The sequence below is a fragment of the Pelmatolapia mariae genome, linkage group LG10_11 (assembly GCF_036321145.2).
Source record: "Pelmatolapia mariae isolate MD_Pm_ZW linkage group LG10_11, Pm_UMD_F_2, whole genome shotgun sequence".
In the NCBI taxonomy this organism is placed as follows: Eukaryota; Metazoa; Chordata; class Actinopteri; order Cichliformes; family Cichlidae; genus Pelmatolapia; species Pelmatolapia mariae.
Genome location: NC_086236.1, coordinates 33,619,580 through 33,642,917, shown reverse-complemented (window position 1 = coordinate 33,642,917; position 23,338 = coordinate 33,619,580). Strand labels below are relative to the sequence as shown.

At 40.5% G+C, this 23,338-nt stretch overlaps 2 protein-coding genes across 2 annotated transcripts; both read right to left on the bottom strand.

Annotated features, from left to right (window-relative positions):
* Positions 1-3,007: 3,007 nt before the first annotated feature.
* Positions 3,008-13,664, bottom strand: ppp1r14aa (protein phosphatase 1, regulatory (inhibitor) subunit 14Aa). Its single transcript, XM_063486564.1, has 4 exons — positions 13,411-13,664; positions 10,567-10,647; positions 10,091-10,123; positions 3,008-4,162 (listed from the first exon to the last, which is right to left on the bottom strand). The coding sequence occupies exons 1-4, from the start codon at positions 13,585-13,587 to the stop codon at positions 3,980-3,982; spliced, it is 474 nt and encodes a 157-aa protein (XP_063342634.1). The 5' UTR covers positions 13,588-13,664; the 3' UTR covers positions 3,008-3,979.
* Positions 13,665-18,474: 4,810 nt separating this feature from the next.
* Positions 18,475-22,752, bottom strand: dlb (deltaB). The gene is made up of 7 exons (XM_063487040.1): positions 22,702-22,752; positions 22,376-22,615; positions 22,171-22,228; positions 21,822-22,079; positions 20,598-20,959; positions 19,677-19,893; positions 18,475-19,479 (listed from the first exon to the last, which is right to left on the bottom strand). Exons 1-7 carry the CDS (start codon positions 22,750-22,752, stop codon positions 18,782-18,784), a joined length of 1,884 nt encoding a protein of 627 aa, XP_063343110.1. The 3' UTR covers positions 18,475-18,781.
* Positions 22,753-23,338: the final 586 nt, after the last annotated feature.

Genomic DNA, 23,338 nt, shown 5'->3' with positions numbered 1-23,338 from the left:
GTTTGAGCACGTGGACGGTTCAAAGTATTGTGAGTTTAAAAAAAAAAAAAAAAAGCAACATGTCAACAAGATGCAGTAACACATGAAGTACCTTTATTCACGCTGGCTCCCTCCTGCCACCCAGTGTGCAGAGAGGTGTAGTGCAAAGGGTGGTGTTCTGCGTTTAGTCCACTTCAGACATGATGACTGATGGAATTTGCTCATTTTTACTCATGTTTTCCATTATGAATGCCTCTCATCATGACGGGGTGGCTGTGGCTCAGGAGGTAGAATCACTGACTGTTCAAGTCTGTGTGCCAAATATTTCTGTTGCTCTCCATCTGCCAAGGTATGGATCGCAGATAAAAGGCACTTAAATAGAAAAAAGTGGTTGGGTGAATGAGGCAAGTTGTATAACCTACCTTGAGCGCTCAGTTAGAGTAGAAAGTGCTGTATAAGAACCAGTCCATTTCCAGTTATAACTTTAATGTCATACTACGGTGGCCCTGAGAGGCCAAACGGACCGCAACTTAAGAAAACACCAGCAATAAGAAAAACGCTGCAAAAGCACACAAAACACAACGGAAATAGGAAAAACGACAACGGAAATAGGAAAAAACAAAACAGAAATAGGAAAAACGAAAACAGAAATAAGAAAAAACAGATTTCCAAAAGCACAAGGGAAGTGTTTCTGGGGAGACAATAACCTGACGGACCAGTTGCAGGAACCAAAATATGCTAAGAATTGCGCTGGGAGACTTTTAAAAGAAGTGGAGGATCTATCGGTTTTGTGAGAAAAGAAATGATGAGAGGTAAGTGTGTTAGCCTGACTATTAGCCTAAAAATCCGTCATCAGTATTATATGAATCATGATAAAACACATCTACCATGTTTTTGGTTCCTGCAACTGGTCCGTCGGGTTATTGTCTCCCCAGAAACACTTCCCTTGTGCTTTTGGAAATCTGTTTTTTCCTATTTCTGTTTTCGTTTTTCCTATTTCCGTTGTGTTTTGTGTGCTTTTGCAGCGTTTTTCTTATTGCTGGTGTTTTCTTACGTTGCAGTCCGTTTGGCCTCTCAGGGCCACCGTATCATACAGTCAGGGATGCTGTCCAGCATTAACTTGTTTTCTTTACAATAGGCTAGGCTAGTAGCTGAAATCAACTACACTGCAAACACAAAGTACAATTTAATGTAACCTAGGTCAAATATAAATACAAATTTGATTAAATGCATTCATAAAACTTCAAACCTAAAGAGGTTTTGCTCTAAAACATCTAAATTTTAGAGCAAATAAGATAAAAGTAACAGCTTTGTCAGCCAATGAAAAGATACACACAGTGTATCATAAGTGACATGAAAACGACTGTGTCGTCAATGTCATATTTCAGATCTGTTTTTATAATGTGCTATTTCCAAGGATGCATGGCTAATATGATATGAATATGTTGTGTTCCAAAAATCTCATAAAGATGTAGTGGTGAATATGTTGAACTTCAATTATCAAGATTCCTTTTGATTTGATTACAAATACAACAGCTTGTTAAAGATGAGCCCAGTCGCTAGCATTCATTAATCATTCACAACTTTCAGATGTCTAAAATTTATTAACAGCTTCACCAGATTGTAGTTTTAGTGGGTATGTTTAGATTCATAGAATGTGCCTTTATAATAATAAAATGAGTGCAGTCAGCTGGAGTCTTTGAAACCATTAAAAGGTTAAAAGGTCAATACAGTTTAAATGTGTGTTTCCTAAAATGTGTTAAATATACAAACAGAGCCAGCAGGCTCTCAGTTTGAGGCCAAATTCTTGCTGTGATGAATACGTTCCCACAAAGGTCAGTGGAAAAGCCAGGATGTTCGCCACACAAAAGACCCCTGCTGGGGCACCAGGTCACACGTTAGTGTATATATTAACATCGTAACATATATGCAGTGCCTCTATGAGTACAAATAAACACACATCCTACAGCTGAATTATGTTGCATTGCTTAAAGAGATCTTTTATTTGTGGAGATGGAGATTGTTATTTCATCTCGCTTCACCTAGCTAGAATTTGTATCGAATACTGCTACAAGACTACATACCAGAGCCTCCAGACATTCTCATGTCAAACCTATGCTGATCTCACTGCACTGGCTCCCCATTTAGATTCAATTCCAAGGTCTGGTGTTCATCTTTAGGGCTCTGGATAACCCACCCACCTACACAAGCAAACTTTTGCAGCCATGTCACCAGCAGGGGCCTCGGGTCTTCTGATCAGGGCTTTTTGTCAATTCCCAAAGCTCTCATAGAAATGGTCTATGATCTATGAGCTCATTGGACTCTTTTTAAAATGGCATTTCTTTCTTCTGAGCCTGAAGAAGTCACTTGGATGAGTGATGAAACGTTTCTTCCACTGGAAATGCTACGTCCAGATAAACTGGACTTTTACACGTCATGTAGCGTTTGTGTAATGTGATACTGTAGCTATAGTCTTCTATACTGCACCAATGGTTAAAGTTAACAACAACACTAACTGTAACTATTGTTAGCTCAGTATAAAGACTGGGAAAAGAAGTAAGTGGCCACCCTTACTCTCCCTGAAATTAAGTTTACTTCCAGAAGTATTAGTCCAAGGGTTTCTTCAAGTTAATGACTGCCTGTGTTTCCACAGTAGTCTATGTTTTTCTGCCTTTTTTTTTTTAACACTATCAACAAAAAAATCATCCTCCTGTCAAAATGTTATTTACTGTAAGCCTCACCCCCATAGTTCCTCTACTTTTGAAATACTGCCCTTCAGTAGGGACTGCAGCACAAACTGCAAATTATATTTCCCCAAGCAGCTGGTGAGCTTTAGTAGTCCTGGTTGAGGAATGTTGTGGCCTTTGACACAAGCTGTTTTTTTTAAAGTTCATAATTCACCATTGAACTTAAATGTCCCACATCCAGCTGTATATTAGACTGCACATCTCAGCGGATTAGTGCAACCTCCTCCTGAAAACAAACATTATAACTGAACAAAATTATTTTATTAGAAATTTCTTCAAGAGACTTCTGTTATTTTGCACAACTACAATTTAGTGAATATATCGACATAACTCACAACGTAGCAACACCAAAACTCAAACACAATATGAATAACAATGAAATATTAAAAAGCTACAGTGGATAAGCAATGCAACAGGATTATTTCCAGTGTTACATCATACCAGTATATTAGATCCTTATCCTTTTTCTGTAATCATGACAATAAATAACCACTGGAATTTACCAGCTGTTAAATAAGTCACACGTATGTGCATGTGATTGAGCGGTGTTATTTCTAAACTCATGTTCATGTGCTCTGTGACACAGTTCAGTTCACACAGTGAATTTGTTGACCTAGAAGCCACCCTTGGATGTCATTTCAAAATTTGCTGTCAATCCTGTTTTCTTTCATATACATTCATCAGTTACCACAACAGTTTCTGACACCAACTATATTTACGTAAGGAAAGTGACAAAGAGTACAAGTTAAGCGGTGTTTTGTTTTGTTTTTCCAGTCAAGTAAACCTACATGTTTGTTTGTGTTTTAAGGAATAGTACGGCATTAAGGGACATATAGACAGGGCTAGCCATAAAGACCAACAATAGGGGGCAAAGCAAAGCTTTGTCACTCTCTCTCTCTCAACATGTACATCTCCTTTTTGAATCAACGTGGCAAAATATTTCTTGGCTGGGAGCTGAAACCAGAGCTGTGAGCAAGTGAGCTTAGGTGGTGCCGCTGGGTCAATGTGGGCTTCAGAGTGAGCCAAGAAGCCAATGCATATTTTCTGCCTTTATGAATACTGTATTGGGTTTTAAAATTGAATGAGATACAGAGGGACTTCAAGAGAAATCTATATTTAATAATTTTGTTGTTGTTTTCAACAATGTATCTAATGCTTCACCGACTTTGCCTTCTGTAATCCAGGATGACCGACTTCATTTCACAATAGTATCTGTGTGTATGTCTGTGTGTGTGTGCATGTTTATTGGGCCATCAGAGGGTCTGATTTTGCTCTTGGTTGTGGTGAAAGTGGTGGTGGTGCTGCGGGTTGTTGAAGTGATAAGGCTCATGGCGATAGTGGCCATGACAGATGACAGGATGCTCGATGCCTTCGCTCTGCAGCTCATCCTTCCTGTGAACTCCTTGTAGCTTGACCACCAGCTCCTTGATGAAGGTCTGAGGGTGAAACAGAAACCCAATCCATTAAGAGATCTTTCACACTTAACAGCACAACCTAATCTCTAATCATTTCTGTCCATAATACACAAGATATAGTATTTAAAAAGTATTCCATGACTCTGCCCACAAAACAAACAAAACTAAACAAAAATGGAATTTGAATCATAAATCGATTGACAATGGGGTTAATCCTACCCACAGCACTGCTTGACAACCATACACTCACACTCAGGCTTACTGCAGTTTATTTTGGTCTTTTTTTGTTTAAAATAAAAGATGACAGTAATAGCACCTCCTTATGGCTCACTGACTGTGAAGCAACACTGGACAATAGTAGAATTTAATATAACTAGAAAGTAAAATGAAGTTACAATGAGCTCAATATAACTACACGTATGTACTGTGTAACAACTGCAACCTCTTCAGGAACTCAGTTATGCCTTTGCCAGTTGTAGCCCTGATTAGATATGAGAGATTGGTAATACATTAAAGATGGGAACTTTTTTAATCAGATATTTAGGGGTTTTTTTGTTTTTGTTTTTAAATATATAGATTTTATTTATAGGAGACCATAGTTGTGTCGGTTGCAACATACTTTATATGTGGAACCATCTGGAAGCATCTGAATCTACTATTTCAACCCTGCAGCCCTTATCAGAGAATCAAAAAACAAACAAACAGCTTCTTATTAGATAACAATTAATTGTTGTGAGGCACGAAGCAGAACCAAATGTAGTGTTTAATCATTTTTCCACACATTCTTGTTTAAGAGTATTCAGTGTTCATATGTCCATAGATGGAAGAATGTCTCGAAGAGCACCAGAGTCCCGGGAGAATGACCTCAAGGCTGCGACGAGGGAGGTCCCCCCCCCATGTTGTGATGTGGTGTAAATGTCCTCATGAGTAACTACTTAATCTGGAGTTAGATAAAAGTTTAAATGCTCAAAGTAAGGTCTAGTCCATGTGTATAGAGGTTTAAACAGGGAGTCATCATCTTTTTCTTTAAAAAAAAGAAAAAAAAAAAAACATAACTGAAATGCTGTTAAACCAATAAGGTGGCGATGTAACCATGTTGGCAAGTAAGAGCCTCTGACAGTTTTCACTTTTCCCTGTCTGCACATCTACAGAGCTCCCAAATACCTTCTCCCTGAAAGGCGTTTTCCAAATGATCCAGTGTCAATGAACCAAAACTTCATGCGTATGTGGATGAAAGGTTAAATGCATAAAATTGCTACAGTTTAAAAGAAATAAATAATGGGGAATACATGTCATCACAGCAGATATCTTTCTGAAAGTGCTACAGCTACTGTTATATTCTTCAATGTCATACGCCAGGGGTAGGGGAACTCCAGGCCTCAAGGCCCAGTGTCCTGCAGGTTTTAGATGTGTCCTTGATCTAAAACAGCTGATTTAAATGGCTACATTACCTCCTCAACATGTCTTGAAGTTCTCCAGAGGCCTGCTAACCAATGTTCCCTCTAATTTTTCATGTGTCTGAGTGAACACACAAATTCCCTGAGCGGTCCCTTGGACCACTGTGAGCAACAGCAGATGTGTGCACTGTGGTCACGCCAGCATTGAATCCATCCAAGTTACATGGTTTATTAAAATAATCAAATTACAGCATTTACATTTATGTTAGATGCTTTAGCCCACTTACAATAAAAATTTAAAACAATCTTGTTCATGACCTGTGTAGTATGTTAACACTATTGGAAGCAAAAATAACTTGAACTCCAATTTTGAAAACACAACTTTCTTTTTTTATTTATTTTTTTGTATAAAGCTCTGACTTGTATTATGAGTATGAGTCTGTGGTCTGGGAGAGAGTCCTGTAACTCTCTGTCTGCAAAATACAGTAAATAATGACCAATGTTGGGCAATTAATTATATAGTTACTTCTTCAAAAAAGTAACTGAGTTATGCAAACAAAGTTTTTTGCAGCTGTTTACCTAAAAATGCAGCCAAGGCGTTTTTTTAAATAAACATTTCAAACTATTTACGGAACAATCAGCTGTTTTGCATCAAATTTGATGCCACACAAATAATTTCTGTCCACTATGAGATAAAGGAGAACAACAGCCTGATACCTGCAGGCCTGACAACAGGAGAGTATCACTCCTGCCATATCATTTTTTGATTGGTCGACATGGTACTTTTTTCGACCAATAGGAAAGGGTGGGGTTTTTTTGGTTTTGTTTTTGCTCACAGGCGGAGAGTGCTTTTGAGCGTTTTCCTTATAAAACGCTGTTTTTACCGTTTCTTCCTGCAGTAAATATAAACAACAATAGCATTCAGGAAGAAAACCAAACATTGCATATATTTTTATCATGACTCTAGTTTTACGTGGCCTATCAACACAATTTAAAAACTGAATAAAGTCCACACTTTTTCCGTCAATTGTTCCGTCTGTCCTGCTCACATCTCCAATGGTTGTACACGTTGTCATTAACGTGGCTTCACTCCACATCAGCCACGCCGCTTTGCTAGCTAAAACACCGGTGTCGGCACATAAGGACGCTGTCATAGCCTGTCAACCACGTTGATTAGCTGCGTACATACGAATGTGAATCGCATCATTGGCTGGACTATGGGATAAGGTGGCATCGTTCTAATCCCACACGGGAGCAGCCAGTCACTTACTGACTAACACTGCAAAACAGAATTGTTAAAGTTTTAATTTTAATTTCAATTCAGGTTAGATTTTTTTTTTGTGCGCAACGCAGATTTTCTGTGCGCAGAGACTGTGCCAGCAGTGCGCAATTGCGCACGCGCGCAGCTTAGAGGGAACATTGCTGCTAACAACATAGTCATTTGATTCAGGTGTGTTGGCCCAGGGCAATATCTAAAACCTGCAGGACACCGACACTTGAGGCCTGGAGTTCCCCATACACCAACACAATACAGAGCAGCTACAGGAACTACCAACATAGAAGTTGATTATGTTGTTAATAATTTTATATCTTCACTGCACACGACTCTGGATACTGTAGCTCATCTAAAAAAAGAAAGCCTCAAACCAGAGGTACTTGACTTACCAGTATAATTCTTAAATGTGCACCTTAAAGCAGACAACTTGTAAGCTGGAGAGGAAATGGTGCCTCAGTAATTTAGAAGATCATCATTTAACCTTGAAAAATAAATTGTTGCTATATTTTTTTAAAGCCCTCTGTAAAGCTAGAGCCACTTATTATTCATCACTGACTGATGAAAATAAGAACAACACCAGGTTTCTTTTCAGCACCGTAGCCGGGCTGACAAAAACTCAAAGCTCTGTTGAGTAAAGCCTGAGAAAACTAAGTCAACTTCAGTAATAATTTTCTCCAAGCCATCAACGTGTCTTTTAGACCCCGTTTCTACAAGACTGCATGAAGAAGTCCTGCCATTAATTAATGTTTCAATCTCTAATAATCGGCTATAAACCGTCACCAGCAGTCTTCACTAATTATAGGCCAATCTCCAACCTTCCTTTCATATCAAAAATCCTTGAAAGAGTAGTTGTCAAACAGCTAACAGATCATCTGCAGAGGAATGGCTTATTTGAAGAGTTTCAGTCAGGTTTCAGAGCTCATCACAGCACAGAAACAGCTTTAGTGAAGGTTACAAATGATCTTCTTATGGCCTCTGACAGTGGACTCATCTCTGTGCTTGTCCTGCTAGACCTCAGTGCAGCGTTCAATACTGTCGACCATAATATCCTATTAGCGTGATTAGAGCACGCTGTAGGTATTACAGGTACTGTGCTGCAGTGGTTTGTATCATATCTATCTAATAGACTCCAATTTGTGCATGTAAATGGAGAGTCCTCCTCACACACTGAGGTTAATTATGGTGTTCCACAGGGTTTGGTGCTAGGACCAATTCTGTTTACATTATACATGCTTCCCTTAGGCAGTATCATCAGAAGACATAGCATACATTTTCACTGCTATGTAGATGACACCCAGCTCTATCTATCCATGAAGCCAGATAACACACACCAATTAGTTAAACTGCAGGAATGGCTTAAAGACATAAAGACTTGGATGGCCGCTAACTTTCTGCTTCTTAATTCAGATAAAACTGAGGTTATTGTACTCGGCCCTGAAAATCTTAGAAATATGGTATCTAACCAGATTCTTCCTCTGGATGGCATTACCTTGGCCTCCAGTAACACTGTGAGGAACCTGAGTAGTTTTTAACAGGATATGTCCTTCAATGCACATATTAAACAAACATGTAGGACTGCTTTCTTCCATTTGCACAATATCTCTAAAATCTGAAATATCCTGTTGCCGAGTGATGATAGAAAGCCTAGTTCATTCATTTATTACTTCAGGCGGGAATTCATTATCAGGAAGTCCTAAAAACTCCCTGAAAAGCCTTCAGTTAATCCAAAATGCTGCAGTAAGAGCACTGACAGGGCCTAGAAAGAGAGAACATATTACTCCTATATTGGGTTCCCTTCATTGGCTTCCTGTTAAATCCAGAATTGAATTCAAAATCCTGCTCCTCACATACAAGGTCTTAAATAATCAGGCCAGTAATATTATCACCCTAATACTCTAGTTTCTAGAGTCTCCTCCAAGCGGTCGAAGCAGATGGCTGTCCTTCCCTAAGCCTGAATGTGTCTGCGGTTTCTTCCTGTTAAACTGGAGATTTTTCTTTTCACTGTTGCCAAAGCACTTGGTCATAGGGGGTTATCACATTGTTGAGGTTCTTCTGTATTATTGTAGGGTCTTTACAATATAAAGCACCTTGAGGACACTGTTGTTGTGATTTGTGAGGTGTTGGTAGCATGTGATCGTGATGCCTTTAATTTTATGTTTAACATTACACTTGGTTAAGCTTTTCGCTGCTTTAGCTACTTGAGCCCTATAGTTTGTTGAGACATGCAATACCCAGCTATATTGTGTTATGGTAACAGTCTAAGTGCAGGTGAAAAACCAGCTGCCCCTGCCATGTATAAATACTCCCTGTCCACATTTGTTTACTATGAACATTCATAAACATTCATCAGAAGTACTAAATCTCTGTGTTAGTATCAGCTGTAGCTGTTGCAGGTGTTTTATATTCATTACCATCATTAATTGAACCTATTTTAAAACAATATTCCCCTAGTCATATGTGCACTGACTGTTGAATATTGGTATGTGTGCTTGCTTCAGTCATCACCGGTGCAAACGTAACATCCATTCACAGCTGTCCAGCATGGAAACTTTAGACTTGGACTGCTCACGTTTATTTAAGATAAACTTTGCAATCGATTTCTGCACAAACAGGAGTCTGGTTTTTGTCCGTTCCACTGTTAGTAGTGCAGACTGTACAGAAAAGATGGATGCAGCCACCGTGAAACCATTAACTGAGTTATGGACTAACATTTTGAAGCCTCAACAGCATTTCAGCTGCCCCCATGTTAATCTTTGTCGATCTTGTCAGGCACAAATGCATCCACTGCCAAAAAAAAAACATACTCTGCTTCAACATCTATTTTTCTTTAAATGAGATCATCAGTGACTAAATGCTAACAACTGAGATCATTAACTCATTAGGAAAGTGTTTATTGAAGTCATACTGAAAACTGAAAGCTTTACTTTTTAGGGCATATAATCTGTGGTGAGGAGAGGATTTAGAAGGGAAGAAAAAAATGTTTTCAGTGCTTGGATAAAGGTGAATCAGTTTAATCTAATCCATATCCAAAAAGTCTAATAAATTAAGTCTGATGAAAATAAACAAAAAAACGAAAATGCAGCTCCTACACTGACCCTCCCTCTGTTTGTTCCAGAGAGCCTCATTGTTTCAATCACTGAACTGGAAAGAAAAAAAGAGTTGTTGCTGAGGAATGTGGAAGGACAGCAGGAAGAAAGACAGGTGCTGTAGCTTTAGTTTAGCTCATGTGCATGTTTGCATCAGTGCTTGTATATGTAACTTTCAGTTTTAACTTACCTCTGTGCTGCTTCTGCACTTTTGAAGAAGTTCCTGTTTTTAAAAAAGGACAGTGTTATAACAAACCTTAAGTTCACACAACTGTATAAAAAAAAAAAAAATGTTTGTATGAAGATGATTTGACTTATCAAACTTATCGTTTTGACTCCGTTTTGCTGATTTCTAACTACTATTTTCCATTATTATTGTTATGTGGACATATCTATAGCTAATGAGAACGTAGCAGCCTGTATAAAATTTAATTTGTATTAATTTGTAAATTTCTTTGTTCGTTGTTACATAAGGGGGTTTGTCTTGAAGAGTGTCTACCGGCTCAATTTTGGACTTGTATACCAACCTCATTAATGCACCTTGTGTTTTTTACTTTATTTATTTGGTCAGAAATAAATAAAAACAAAACAAAACAACAAACAACGTGTCCATTCATCTCATGCCGAAGTTGAAAAGATAGCGATGAATGCAACAGGTCATATTACCTGCAACTTTTTGACTCGCTCCTCTTCATTCGGAAGGTCGAGCAAATCGTCAATGTTAACCTCCTCTGGCATGTCACTCTCCTGAGGACAACACATGGACATAGAAGTAATGAAAACACACATATGGAACGCTTCAGTGAGTCATCGTAGAAGGCATGCACACGTCAGAAGAATGTGACAGATGCATGCTACAATACAAGCGTGACTGCTCGTTACTGATTTTGTTATCTTTTGAAAAATCAAGTATCGGCCGTTTTCCTTCAGTTGGCATGCACTCAGCTTTAAATGCTTTGTTGATCTATTTCTTCCTTTAAGGGGCAACCTATGGCGTTGAAAAACTAGGCCAATGCGGAGGTTTCAAAGACTGCTGTTTGTCTAGATACCAACTGAAGCTGGGTTCAAAAGTTAGTCATTCCCCATAGAATCACACATTAATATGCCCAGCTTTATAGCATTAAAAAGCATGTTTACAGCTTGGTACAAAGAACTGTTTCAGCCTCTGTGGATAGTTTCCCCCTTCATAAGCTTTGGATACAAAAGTTTGGGGGGTGGCCGCTTTGATTGCCAGGTGGCCAGAAATAGGCAGCTGGAGCTGGTTTAAATCTGCCTCAGATTAGACCTTATCTACTACTTTAAGTCATTACACTGGATCTTTACTGTGTTTGTGTTGTCGGTGCCTTTTGGAGCAGGTACTAACTGATAACTTAAGACTTTGTCCTTTCAGTTGTCAGTGGATCCAAAGTAACTATGATCATGTGAACAAAACGAAACATAGTAACCACATCCGTCAAACTGGCGATCACTACTGCAAACCAACCACCAGCTTTATCTCTCTGTAGTTACTACTACTACTTTCTTCATTCATAAGTTCTTTAAAGTATTTATTTCATTTTCTCAGCACTCTTTATTAATTAGTACATTTTCATGTCTATCCTTGATCACCCTGACCTGCTGCACATCCTTTCCAGTTCAAGTTCTCTGCCAAGCCAGTGCAAGTCCTTTGTCTGTCTTTGCTGTATGTCTAGCCTACCAGTACTCCAATCCACTTTCTTCATCTGTGTACCGATCTCAATTTTTCTGTGCCAGCTTCCTCCTTTGAATATTTTTGTGTACTTGCTCATTCCACTGCCGAGTCTCCTTGTCTTCTTTCATTTGTCCAGACAATACAGCAAATACCTCAACATGTCAGCTGTACTTTCCCAGTTATCTGGTAACTCTTCCCTACCACCTAGAGCCTGTCTCAACTCTTCCCTGAACTCTGTTCAACAATTGTCTTCTTCAACTTCCACTATGTACTCTTTGTCTTTATTCACTTTTTCTTCAACTGGCTAATAAAAACCATAAAAAGGAATATGCTGAGATTAAAGAAAAGTCTGGGAATCACCAAAGTCAATAGGATTCACTCCCTGGGAATCATAATTTTTGGAATACAAACGGCTGATAAATTAAAATTAAAGCTAACAGAAAGTCACCATTGGATGGTGACTTTCACCATTTGGATGAACATTTTCTAATATGATGGTCTAAAACATCTTCATACACACCACACCATTCAGAGAGTCCTCACACCCTCTGGACTGAGGATAAACGAATCACACAAAACAACTTTTGCACAACTTTACAGCAACATTCTTACCAGATGTCTGTTAGTCAGCACATACAGTATGCATACTTACAGGGGCTTTCTGAATACCCAAGTTCTAAAGGTAGGCTACCTTTATGCTGAGAAAAGTGATTCAGCCGTGTGCAAATGTCCATTTTAACAGTCACTAAGTTTAAAAGACTTCCTGAAACATTTAACCTCCATGTCCAAATAATACTTTAAGCTTTAATAGTAGCTGGAATATTTACATTCAGCCTGCAAACATTAATTGCATTGTTTAGGCTGTGGGGACCGAATGTTAACAGTGTTCGTGTAATAGGCTACAGTAAGAGTGGCGTGTTCTGTTTGAACAAACAGCCATTGTACAAGCTGAGTGAAGGGACAGTCCACCCACCCATGCACACCAGCGCACTGCACTGCCTTTGTGATCAGGCCCCTGGCACTTATAGGTCTGCAACTCTATGCACTATAACAGCAACTCCTGTTTTTAGGTTTGTTTTATTTTTTAAAACAATGAAATGCTGTTCTTGTGTGACATGACCTTATGTTGCATAATCATACTTGGTTGAATAAGGTTAGTTCACTGTAAAGGACCATTTTACAAAAACAAAGCATTTGTCTTACTCAGAATCTTCTGGGTGTGGGGATGATGAGAAAATTGGTATGTTTGCTCCTTTTTATTTGGAGAGATGACTTATCATTGTAACCATCTGAATTCTGCCACTTTAAAATCAAACCAGACTTTCATTATAGCTCTTAAGTCCAAAAACAAGAAACTTTCCCTGCAACTCCTGTTGAGGGATTCTAACATCTTGTCAGCTGCTTCCCAGATGTAGTGTTTACCCCCTCCTGGGACATAAAACCAGCATTCTCCCTCCTACCCCCTCTTCCTTTTCTCCCAGTTCCACACTGCCCATGTAAGGCAGAAATCTCCAAGACAAATACAGATTTGTGAGACGGGAACAGCAGCAGATCTCACATCTACAGGATGTTTGGCCTTGTAAGGACAACATAGTGCCCCACCCCTCATTCCCTAAACACCTCATAAATCAACAGAGACCTGAAGATGAGTCTCAGGAAAGTGTCTTCACGCAACATTCTTGTTTAAATATAACATTTTCCATTTCGCATTTCAACTTCTTCTCTTTGTAATGACCTACACAAAGCTTTTAAACTTGTTGGACACGCAGACAGTACTGTGCAGTATCCTAATTCAGTTCACTTCTCTCAGAGACACCCACCTGCCCCGCGTACAGTCTATCCAGGCTCTCGTCGATCCACTTCTCTACGTCGAGGCGTCGCTGCAGCTCCTTCCTGTTGTACTTCACCGTAACCCGGGCATGTCTCTTCGGGATGCTACGACTGCACTCTTCGCCGGCGTTTTCTTCGAGCGTTGCGTCTGTCCACTCGGCTGCCATCTCTGCTGTGGACTGGTCCGGCTGGTTTCTCGCCTTTTTGACGCGCACGGACGGGAGAGGAGCTGGGAGGCGACACAGCTCCCACTTTTTTTTTCCTTGTTCCTCTTGAGATGTTTATCTACAGGGTATCTTCACAATTACTGCTGTTTAGATTTTACTGAAAGCACATTTTCCTAGCATGACTTCAGTTGTTATTATGCACGGGCACTTTTTAAGCGCCCTGAGCCGACGGCACTTGTGATTTGACGTTATAAATAAAACTGAATTGAACTGAATCTTTGGCTTCTCTGAAACATAGAGTAAGTCACTGAACCATTCAGATTGTAAAACCTTTAATAAAAACAAGAAAAGAATAAATAAATACATGAATAAAAGAAGACATATTTTCACTTTCTAATTACTCAGCTGTGCCTGGTTAACCGATTGCGTCACTTGAGCTCATGATGTCACAGGCTCAACGTGTGTAAGCATTCACGGGGGGCACATGGCATGCACACCTACCACCACCTCAGGCACTTAGCGAGACCTCTGAAAGGAGTGGGTCCTTTCTCTTCAACAACTGATCTTTTTACTAACGCTGCGTTGCTCGCGGATGCATCCATCGATGTGCATCGAAGTGTACTATCTAACACTCTATGTGCTTGGAAAGTACACTTACATAAAAAGAGCATATAAAAAAGTGCTGGAGTGAATGAGACAAGCTGCGTAAAGCTTTGAGTGCTCAGAGTATAAAAGCCTTATACAAGAAGCTCCATTTCATGATTTATGACATGAATCATCATCAGTTTGCAAATGTAGAATACATTTTTGACCACTAAATTCATGTGTCACTTTCTGTAATCATTTGTTAATACAACAACACACACCTTTCAGCTATTCATGTATTTTTGAAACTGGCTCTTTTGGAGAGTTGTAATGTAGATGTGTCTGTCTCTAAAGCACTTTGAGTCAGCTTCTGTCGATCAAGTATCAATCCCATCACGCTAGTATGGATCCAATACCAATACTGGGCCACCCAAGTCTCATATAAATGTGAATTACATTTTTAACTTCATCACCATGCAGCACACATACACATGGTGTTGTAATGTCAGTCAGCAGCACGGCATCTTCTCTTCTCTTGTTATGCTGGCTTAATCTTAAGGGAATATTTTCTGACCTTTTTGTTTTTAGTCATCCTTGATATTACAGTTAAGGTGTCTGTGATTTCTAAAAGCCCCCCCTAAGGAGGAACATAACATCCTTGGAAACTACAGAAAGGTTTGAACATTAAAATGAAATCTTGGCAGAATACGTGTTTCAAGTACAAGGGCTTGAAAACCTGACTAAATGGATTGAGTTTATCATTGACATGGGCAGGTGACACGTGCACATTTAATTGGGTTGTTTCCTCCAAAAACAGGGACGAAAGTCGCTGTTGCTAGATCGAACTGTCAGCATGCAACACTCTCTCACGTCTACAATCAGGCAAACCCAAAAGAGAACTGAAGACTTAATCATACTTAAGTGCACTTCACATGTACATGAGGTAGATGAATGAATAATGTATGAGATATACTGGAGTACAATGCAGTATAAAATCATGTGTAAAAGAACATTTTCACAGGAATCTATGTAAGCCCATATGTATACCTCATGGTTGTATGACCACCTTTAGCAGCAACAATTTGAAGGGTTAGTTTTCTGCGTGAGTTTGTCAGCAGAGTGGCCGTGGCTCAGGAGGTAGAGGAGGTCATCTACTGGCTGGAGAGATGGTGGTTCAGTCCCTGGCTGCACCCTGCATGCTGACCAGGTGTGCAGGAGGGGTTGAGATTATAACAGGGATCTGCTCTGCTGCGATTTATGGTTTGAAAATGGTGGCACTGACAAAAAGACAGGAAGCCAAGCTGGTGGTAGCATGAAGATGTTAAGAGTTTCATTAGGAGTGACCAGGAGGGACAAGATTAGAAATGACTATATCAGAGGGACAGCTCAGGCTGAGCAGTTTGGAATCAAAGTTAGAGAGAAAAGGCTGAGATGATTTGGACATCTGCAGAGGAGGGAGAGTGGATATAGTGGACTAAGTTGAACATGGAGCTGTCAGGCAGGAAGAAAACCGAAAGAGCTCAGAGGAGGTTCATGGATGTAGGAAAAGCAGGACATGCAGAGGGTTGGCGTGACAAAAGAAGATGCTAAGAACAGGATGAAATGGAGACGGCTGTTGTGACTCCTAATACGATGAGCCATAAGAAGAAGAAGATTTGATTGAGGAGCACTGAGCTGCTACTTACCCTTTAAATTCTGTGGAAGCACCAAGAGTGTACTTTGTTTAGGAATCTTTCCAATAACACATAGTAAAACTTTCTTTCTTACAACTATACTCATTTTCCATTACCTTTGCAGCTTGACAAATGGGTTAAGGTTGGGTGGTTGTAGTGGTGATTTGATCTTATTCACCACTCAATATTCTTGGTCTAGAAGCCATAAAAGGGGGAATGCACCCTCCCCCCCCAAACCCTTAGGGAACATACCATCTGTCAGCCTCTCTCTGCCACACAATGACATGGCAGCTGGAATCAAGCATCTCATATTTAGATTTATCAGACCAAGTTCAAATTTTTTTCTGGTCAAATGTCCATGATTCTTTGTTCTCATCTTATTGGTGAACCTCATCAGTAGTTTATTTTCTTTGAAAGCCTGATAAACACCTGATTCTGAGACATGGCTGTTATTCAAAGTCTGCAAAGCAGTGAGCTGAGCTCTGATCTGAGCTGCTGTTAACTGTTGATTTCTCAGGCTAGTGACTCCAATCCACTTTTGTTTAGTATCAAAGGGAATTGTTGGAGATCTGGAGAAGTTTCATCACAGCGTTTGGTGGTTATTATTGTAGCTGCAACTGACACTTTAAACATTCTTGAAGACTGGATGGACTATAATTTCTCTTTACTCAGCTGAGCATTTCTAATATGGATTACTGCAGTACTTGAATAAAGCTGTTTGCTGTATTTCAGCACAGCCGAATGTCTGATTAGAAGATAGAAATTAATGTATTTTCTGTTTTATTTTGCAGTTGTCTCAAGGTAGTTTATACTGTTTGGTAAAGACCCTTCAACATTAGAGTAAGAACTCCAGTGATCATCCCCTACGAGCAAACACATGACAGCTATTAGGAGCAAGAACTCCCTTTTAAAAGGAAGGAGCAGATATTTTCCACCACAATTTAGGAGATTGGCAAATTAATAATTCCCATTAGTGGCATATATAAATGCACTGGGAGAGAAATGGGGGGTTAAGGGGAGGCATTCAGTGCAACATGAGTCTGTCATCATAGCTACAGTAAGGGGCTAACTGTAAGCTTTATCAAACCAAGTTTTAGAGAAGGTTTCTGTCTCCTTAATTTAAACTGCGAGCTGATTCCACGTGAGAGGGTCCTGAAGGCTGCCTCTGATTTTAGTTATTTTCTCATTCCAGATGTATTTACACCAGTAACATGCAGAGCTTTCATCAAGAAAAACCATGGAGGAAATCTATAATATTAATTAAAAAACAAACATGTGATACAGTTTCCTCACACTTTTTAAATAGCTGTAAAAACACTGTCCTACATATTGTCTTTTAACTATGTTGCAGTGTTTATACATAAATTCTGTCCTGCAGCTGTTGTAGTTAGTACTTTCAGTCTCCCTTTAACATAAAAATCCAGTAGTGTTTTGAGCTACCCTATCATTTCTTTACATTTTGCCTCCAAGGAGACAGAATCACTTCTATTGTAATTGCTATCTTTAGTTACTTTCTTACAAAAACACCTCATTTGTTCTGATTTCTTTAGTTGAATCTATGAAAAATGCCAAACAGAACACAGTTTGACAGGTATAAAATAGCATCGGCAAGTTCATTCCTGAAGAGCTATGAACTAAAAACTTGCTGTATCTCAGCAAAGTGTGCAGTGTGTTCCTGGAAAAAAATCTGAGGAAGCAGAAAAATTGGAGGGCAAAATAGGATTAATAAACTGAACAGCATCTGTTCAGTTCACAGAAGCCTCATCAGGAATGGTCACAGCAGTAGGGTGGCTGCTAAGAAGCCATTCTTAAGGAAGAGAAACAGGGAGAAAGGTCTGAGGTCAGCCAAAGTACACAAGAACCGGACTGATAGTCACTGGTTCGAAATTTCAATGCGTGAGTGCAATGAAGATGCATTTTTCAGCATCTTGACCTTTTTTTGTTGAGCGAATTAGTAAATAGTTAAACTAGTTTATTTAAAAATATATATTTGAGCTCTGAAGTCATTGCCTCCTAGATCAACCAGAATATAAATCACCACCGATACCATGTAAAACAGGACTGTTCAAGCCTGTGGAACAGAATCCTAAAATCTCGGATCGCTTTAAAGCAAAGTTTTATTTCACATCACAACCATGACATAATGAACTTAAATAATATGAATGAAAAGATGCAACATAAAACAAACTTTGGCATGAACTCAAAATGGCACATGAACACCAGTACTATATTATATATATTTATATAAATTACAGTGTTGGCTGACGTTATGTGAAAAAGCACATTCTCATTATATCCCTGCCCATCATATCTTTGGGATATCTCACACAGCCTACAAAACATCCATGCACAGCATCAAGCATCGGTCTTCATTTAGCATCATATAAATATATCTCTACATCTGTGACAAAGTGAAACCATAAACACGAATTTTCAAATAAATAAATAATAATTAATAATAAAAGGATAAAAAAAAATGATGGTACGCACAACAAGGAAATAATGGCAAAAGGAAGATTGAAAAGCAAAAGAAAATTTGAGTGTTTAAAAAAACAAAAACAAAGTGAACATATTCAAAAGAATAACCCAGCAAAACATATCTGGGCCAGTTTTCCAAAAGAGGCCTGGATATCGGATCTTCCTGTATTTGGTTTTGTGTTTTAGGTCCTATGAACAGTGGATCATATTATTGTCTCTTTGGGTCTTACACATGGAAGAGCTTGGCCCCAGATACCTTCTCAGTAATAAATCATCTATATCAGAATAGTTTATTTGTCACAATTTTGCTTTTTTCAGTGATGTTTATATTGGTTTGTGAGCACGAGTGGTTTCCACCTCGTGAGTTTACTCCTTCCCTCACTGTACATATCGAAAGAGGAGCAACAAGTGCTAATGTGTTTCTTTCCCTGTTTTTCAAATCTGTGCTTTGTCGCTTTTCATCTCAGTCCTGTCTCATCTATCCACATGAAGTCCTGACGCTCCCCTCTGGAGAGGCTGTTCTCCACAGGGTTGTGCCTGTAGCCGGGTCTGCCGTCTGGGTAGAGGGAGAGGCTGAGGCGGGCTGTGCTGTTGCTGATCTTGAAGAGGCCATTGGGGCCCAGGAAGGCGTCTCTTTCGCTTCCACCCAGGTTGTTGACTGTCTCCAAGTCATTATAAACTGCAGTGTCTCTTAGCTGCTTCCTTCCTTGCATTCTCCTCCTCCTCCTCAAGTAGAGGATCCCTGCAACCAGGACTAGTACCAGAATAGCCAGAGCGCAGGAGAGGGTGAGGGTAGTAGATGAGGGTTGGGAGGTTTGGCGCAAAGCTGGCTTGAAACTGGGCTGAAGCGTGAACTCACAACTGGGACCCATAAAGCCCTTGGGGCACTGGCACACGGGCCCAGTGAAGTGGGTGAAACAAGTGCCACCATTCTGACAGGGATGGGCGCCACAGGCATCTGAGCGCACGCTGCAGTTCTTGCCAGTGTATCCCAGAGTACAGGAGCAGGTGTAGTCATTTACACCATCTTGGCAGGTTCCAGCATTCTGGCAGGGACTTGAGGCACAGTCGTCAATGTTGACCTGGCAGTTGGCACCTGTGAAGCCTGCCTGACAACGACACAAGATGCTCTGGCCGAGATCCAGACACTCACCGCCTGCAGAAGAGAGAAACACTCTGTTCAGCGTCCATTAAATCAGAAGGTGGCCAGTCGTTTAAAGAAGGAGTGTTAATTGGATTATATTTGCTACAAGTGCATTCATGCAGAAGTGCTGAGAGTCACACTTCACCACTGAAGAAGAGCCAAGGTTGGTTGATTTGTACTTCAGCCACAAGATGTCGCCGTACACTCACCATTTAGACAGGGCCTGTTGCTGCAGCGGTCCAGCTTCTTCTCACAGTTGGAGCCAGTGTAGCTGGGAGGGCAGCGGCAGGTGTAGCCTCCGGTCATTGTCTCCACACAGGTGCCGCCATTGAAGCAGGGACCGTCTGCACAAGTCATGGCAATGATCTCACAGTTCTTCCCATAGAATCCCTGAGGACAGGTGCAGGAGTAGTCGTTCTCCAGGTCCTGTGGAAGGAAAGAAAACCTTCAGCTCAAGGAGCAAAGATCTAGAAAATAGGACGTAAGCAGCCGATCTATTTCGCTGCCCTGTATGCATTGTGTCAAATCTTCTGTAGACCAGTAGAGGGCAATCATCTAGTTCAGCGGTCCCCAATCCCCGGGCCTCGGACCGGTACCGGTCCGTGAGTCGTTTGGTACCGGGCCGCGAGAGTTGAGGCTCAGGTGTGAAATGTATGGTTTTCAGGGTTTTTATCGGTTTTCAGCGTTATTTTGTTATCGTTTTTATCGTTAACTCGGTTTTCCTGGGTCTTTTCACGTGTGTTATGAATAAATCTTCTTTTTTTCGGTACCGGTACTAGTTTTATTTTGTTGTATTTATCCGCGACACCTTAAAGGCTGGTCCGTGAAAATATTGTCGGGTATAAACCGATCCGTGGCGCAAAAAAGGTTGGGGACCGCTGATCTAGTTCTACTCCCTCAAGTGCAATTTTGACTTTTCTTTTATTTATTTATTTATTTATTTATTTTTTGTTAGCACAATTTATAATCCATCCATTCATTTTCTTCTGTTGTTTACAGTATATTGCTGCACATGGCCTATCCTATCTCCTGCTGTTGTAAAACTTAAACTTGCCTGCATGGGATCAGTTTTTCTTATCTTGCTCTTATTGCATCTTTATAATAAGCAGACAAACTGATTGTTGACTCACATTGCAGCTGCCTCCGTTCTTGCAGGGGTTGCTGTCACACTCGTTGGTCTCCAGCTCGCAGTTGGTACCTCCAAAGCCGGGCCGGCAGTTGCAGGTGTAACTGCCCTGGCCTGTGTTGGTGCAGGTGGCACCATTGGCGCATGGCTTGTGGTTAGTACAATAGTTCAGGTCCTGGTCGCAGAAGAGCCCCCCCCAACCCTCCTGACAGTTACACTGCCACGGCTGGCTGCATGTCCCATGGAGGCAGCCTGGGTAGCGGACGCATTCATTGCAGGAAGGGCCCTGCCAGCCCATGCGGCACGTACAGCCCCCTGGGGCCTCGCAGTAGCCATGCCTCTCACTGCATTCCGCCGAGCAGATGGCTGGGGAGGAGAGGGAGGGGAGGGTGTGTGATTACAATGGGCACCCCTTCTCATACATCTCACACACAAACACATACAGGGCCCCATGTCTGACCCCAGCCCTGTTCCAGACTTCACTATTGGTTAAGCATTAAGCCAAGCAGCTGGTAGGCACACTGCCGGAGAAAATGCTTTCTTTTATCTCGTCCCGATTACACACACACAAATACACACATGCACACACACACACGTAGCTTGATCACCTTGAAAAATGTGTATGTCTAACAATGGTCACAGCTCTTTGTCACATTGTAACACAACAAAAGGTAGATGGAATACCAAACCCCACCTTATAAAAAACACTTACAGGATATCTGCTGATGAGCATCTGTGTAATGTTTTTATAAATCTTGCTCATCATAATTTTTTTATACATAGCCGAAGAAAATGATAATATCTATCTATCTATCTATCTATCTATCTATCTATCTATCTATCTATCTATCTATCTATCTATCTATCTATATATATATATATATATGTATATATATATATATATATATATGTCAGTCCTCCTTGCAGTTCTTATATTTGTGCATTTATTTAACGTTTTTATTGATTTTTACGAACATTTTTTATTTGATTTAATTCTATTTAATTGTTTTCTGTACATTTATTTAACATTTTTGATCAAACTATAGTGAGAAGCTTTGAATTTCCATTTTATCAGCCTTGCAAGTTTGTTTTAAAAGATGCTATATTGTATAAATAGGTGAACTAACTTAAGTAGACTATATGATAAAGCCACCGCAACATAAAAGAGTATAGCAAACTCAAGTGCCTTGCTCATGGACACTTCAAGTCATCAATCATGAACGCTTACGCTCAGAGCAGTAGTTTCCTTTCCAGCCCTCCAGGCAGATGCGGTTGCCCTCTTCGTCGCAGGTGTAGTGGCCCAGCGTGTCATCCCTCGGCCTGCAGTAGTCAGCGCAGCCGTCTCCAAAGTAGTACTCGTCACAGAAGACGTGGTAGGAGTAGCGCAGCTCGCTCTGTTCTCCAAAGTGCACGTCCTGGGACCAGTCTTCTCCAATGGCAAGTCTCCTTCTGGTCGCCAAACGGCTCACGAGGTTGTTCTGGTTGTCTGCAGGGGTAAAGAAAGTTGTAAAACAAATACCCTTCCGCAAGATATGTTGGTTTGGCTTAAATAGGGTCAGTTATTTAAAACAACCTACCTGTGTATTCAGTGGGAGATTCAGCGTTCCAGGCTTCAATGATCAACGAAAATGTTCCCTAAAAACAGGAGGGGGAAAGCGCATCAGTACTTGGCAAGTTCGAGATCAGGGATGTGTAGCGGACGTAAACTATGAATATTTTAAACGGGTATATGAACTCCAGCACCACTGTTTGTGTAACTGATATTCTTTATTATTTATTTACCGGCCACTTGAAGTGGAAAGGCACCCTGATGGGAGCGCTGCTGGAGATCGAGGTGTGATCGGCTCTGATGACATTGGTCTGTCCGGTACCAAAGGTGCAGGGCGGCTCTGCGGAGATGACATCCTCCGGGTGTTTCAGGCAAATTCTGAAAAAAATATGACAGTCCCTGTGTCTTCGACAGATCCGCTGCGCGGTGTGGAAGGAATGAATCTTCAGCTCAAACACACCAGAGGACAAAACCTGTAATGAGAAATAAATAAAATAAGATATCACGGCGTAAAGACGTCTTCAGGGTGTTATTTGAGCATAAACTGAAGACAACTTACAACGTGCACTAAGGCCAGAGCCAATAGGCATCTCAGATGCAAATGTGCCATTTTTCCTGAAGTTTGCTTTTCCAAGTTTAAAGTTTGGAGCTCCTCATTCGCCGTGCGTCACAATGCCAGACAGATAGATCACTGAAGGATGCTGTCACAGTGGAGAGGAAATCTCTCAAATATTTTTCATCACTCTTAAGTCTGTTATCTTTTCAGGGTATCCTGAGACCTCTTGGTAGTCCTTTCCTTTGTCCTCTCACCTCTTATTGGCACTCGTCTTGTTTGGGTTCTGGTGCGTAAAGGCGCAGAGCGGTTTTATATCCTCTGATCTGCGTGTCACAGGCAAAGAGGTGGAGCCGTGGCAGACCTCAGGGGAGTAGATTTGCATCCAGACACAAGGGGCCTGCTTAGGGATTTAGAGAACACTCGTTACATCTGGACAAAGTTCTTTGGAATATGCATTAGAAGCTGGTACATGAAGATACGTTTATCAAGTTTGTACGATTCTTGATCAGCCAGGAAAAAAAGCAAGCCGATGCAGGTGATGGGACTAGATTGTCACAAATAGACAATAAAGTCAGTTTGATAACAAACGATCCAACTTTTGTTTGGAGTTAGTTTTAAATCAGAACTTCTTTTCTCTCTG

Coding starts and splice junctions, on each gene's coding strand:
- dlb (XM_063487040.1), bottom strand. CDS start 22,752: ATGGCACATTTGCATCTGAGATGCCTATTGGCTCTGGCCTTAGTGCAC. Junction 22,080..22,170: donor ATCTCCCACTGAATACACAG/GTAGGTTGTTTT, acceptor TTACCCCTGCAG/ACAACCAGAACAACCTCGTG. Junction 19,480..19,676: donor CAACAGGCCCTGTCTAAATG/GTGAGTGTACGG, acceptor TCTCTTCTGCAG/GCGGTGAGTGTCTGGATCTC.
- ppp1r14aa (XM_063486564.1), bottom strand. CDS start 13,587: ATGGCAGCCGAGTGGACAGACGCAACGCTCGAAGAAAACGCCGGCGAA. Junction 10,648..13,410: donor ATAGACTGTACGCGGGGCAG/GTGGGTGTCTCT, acceptor TGTTGTCCTCAG/GAGAGTGACATGCCAGAGGA. Junction 10,124..10,566: donor AGCGAGTCAAAAAGTTGCAG/GTAATATGACCT, acceptor TTTTAAAAACAG/GAACTTCTTCAAAAGTGCAG.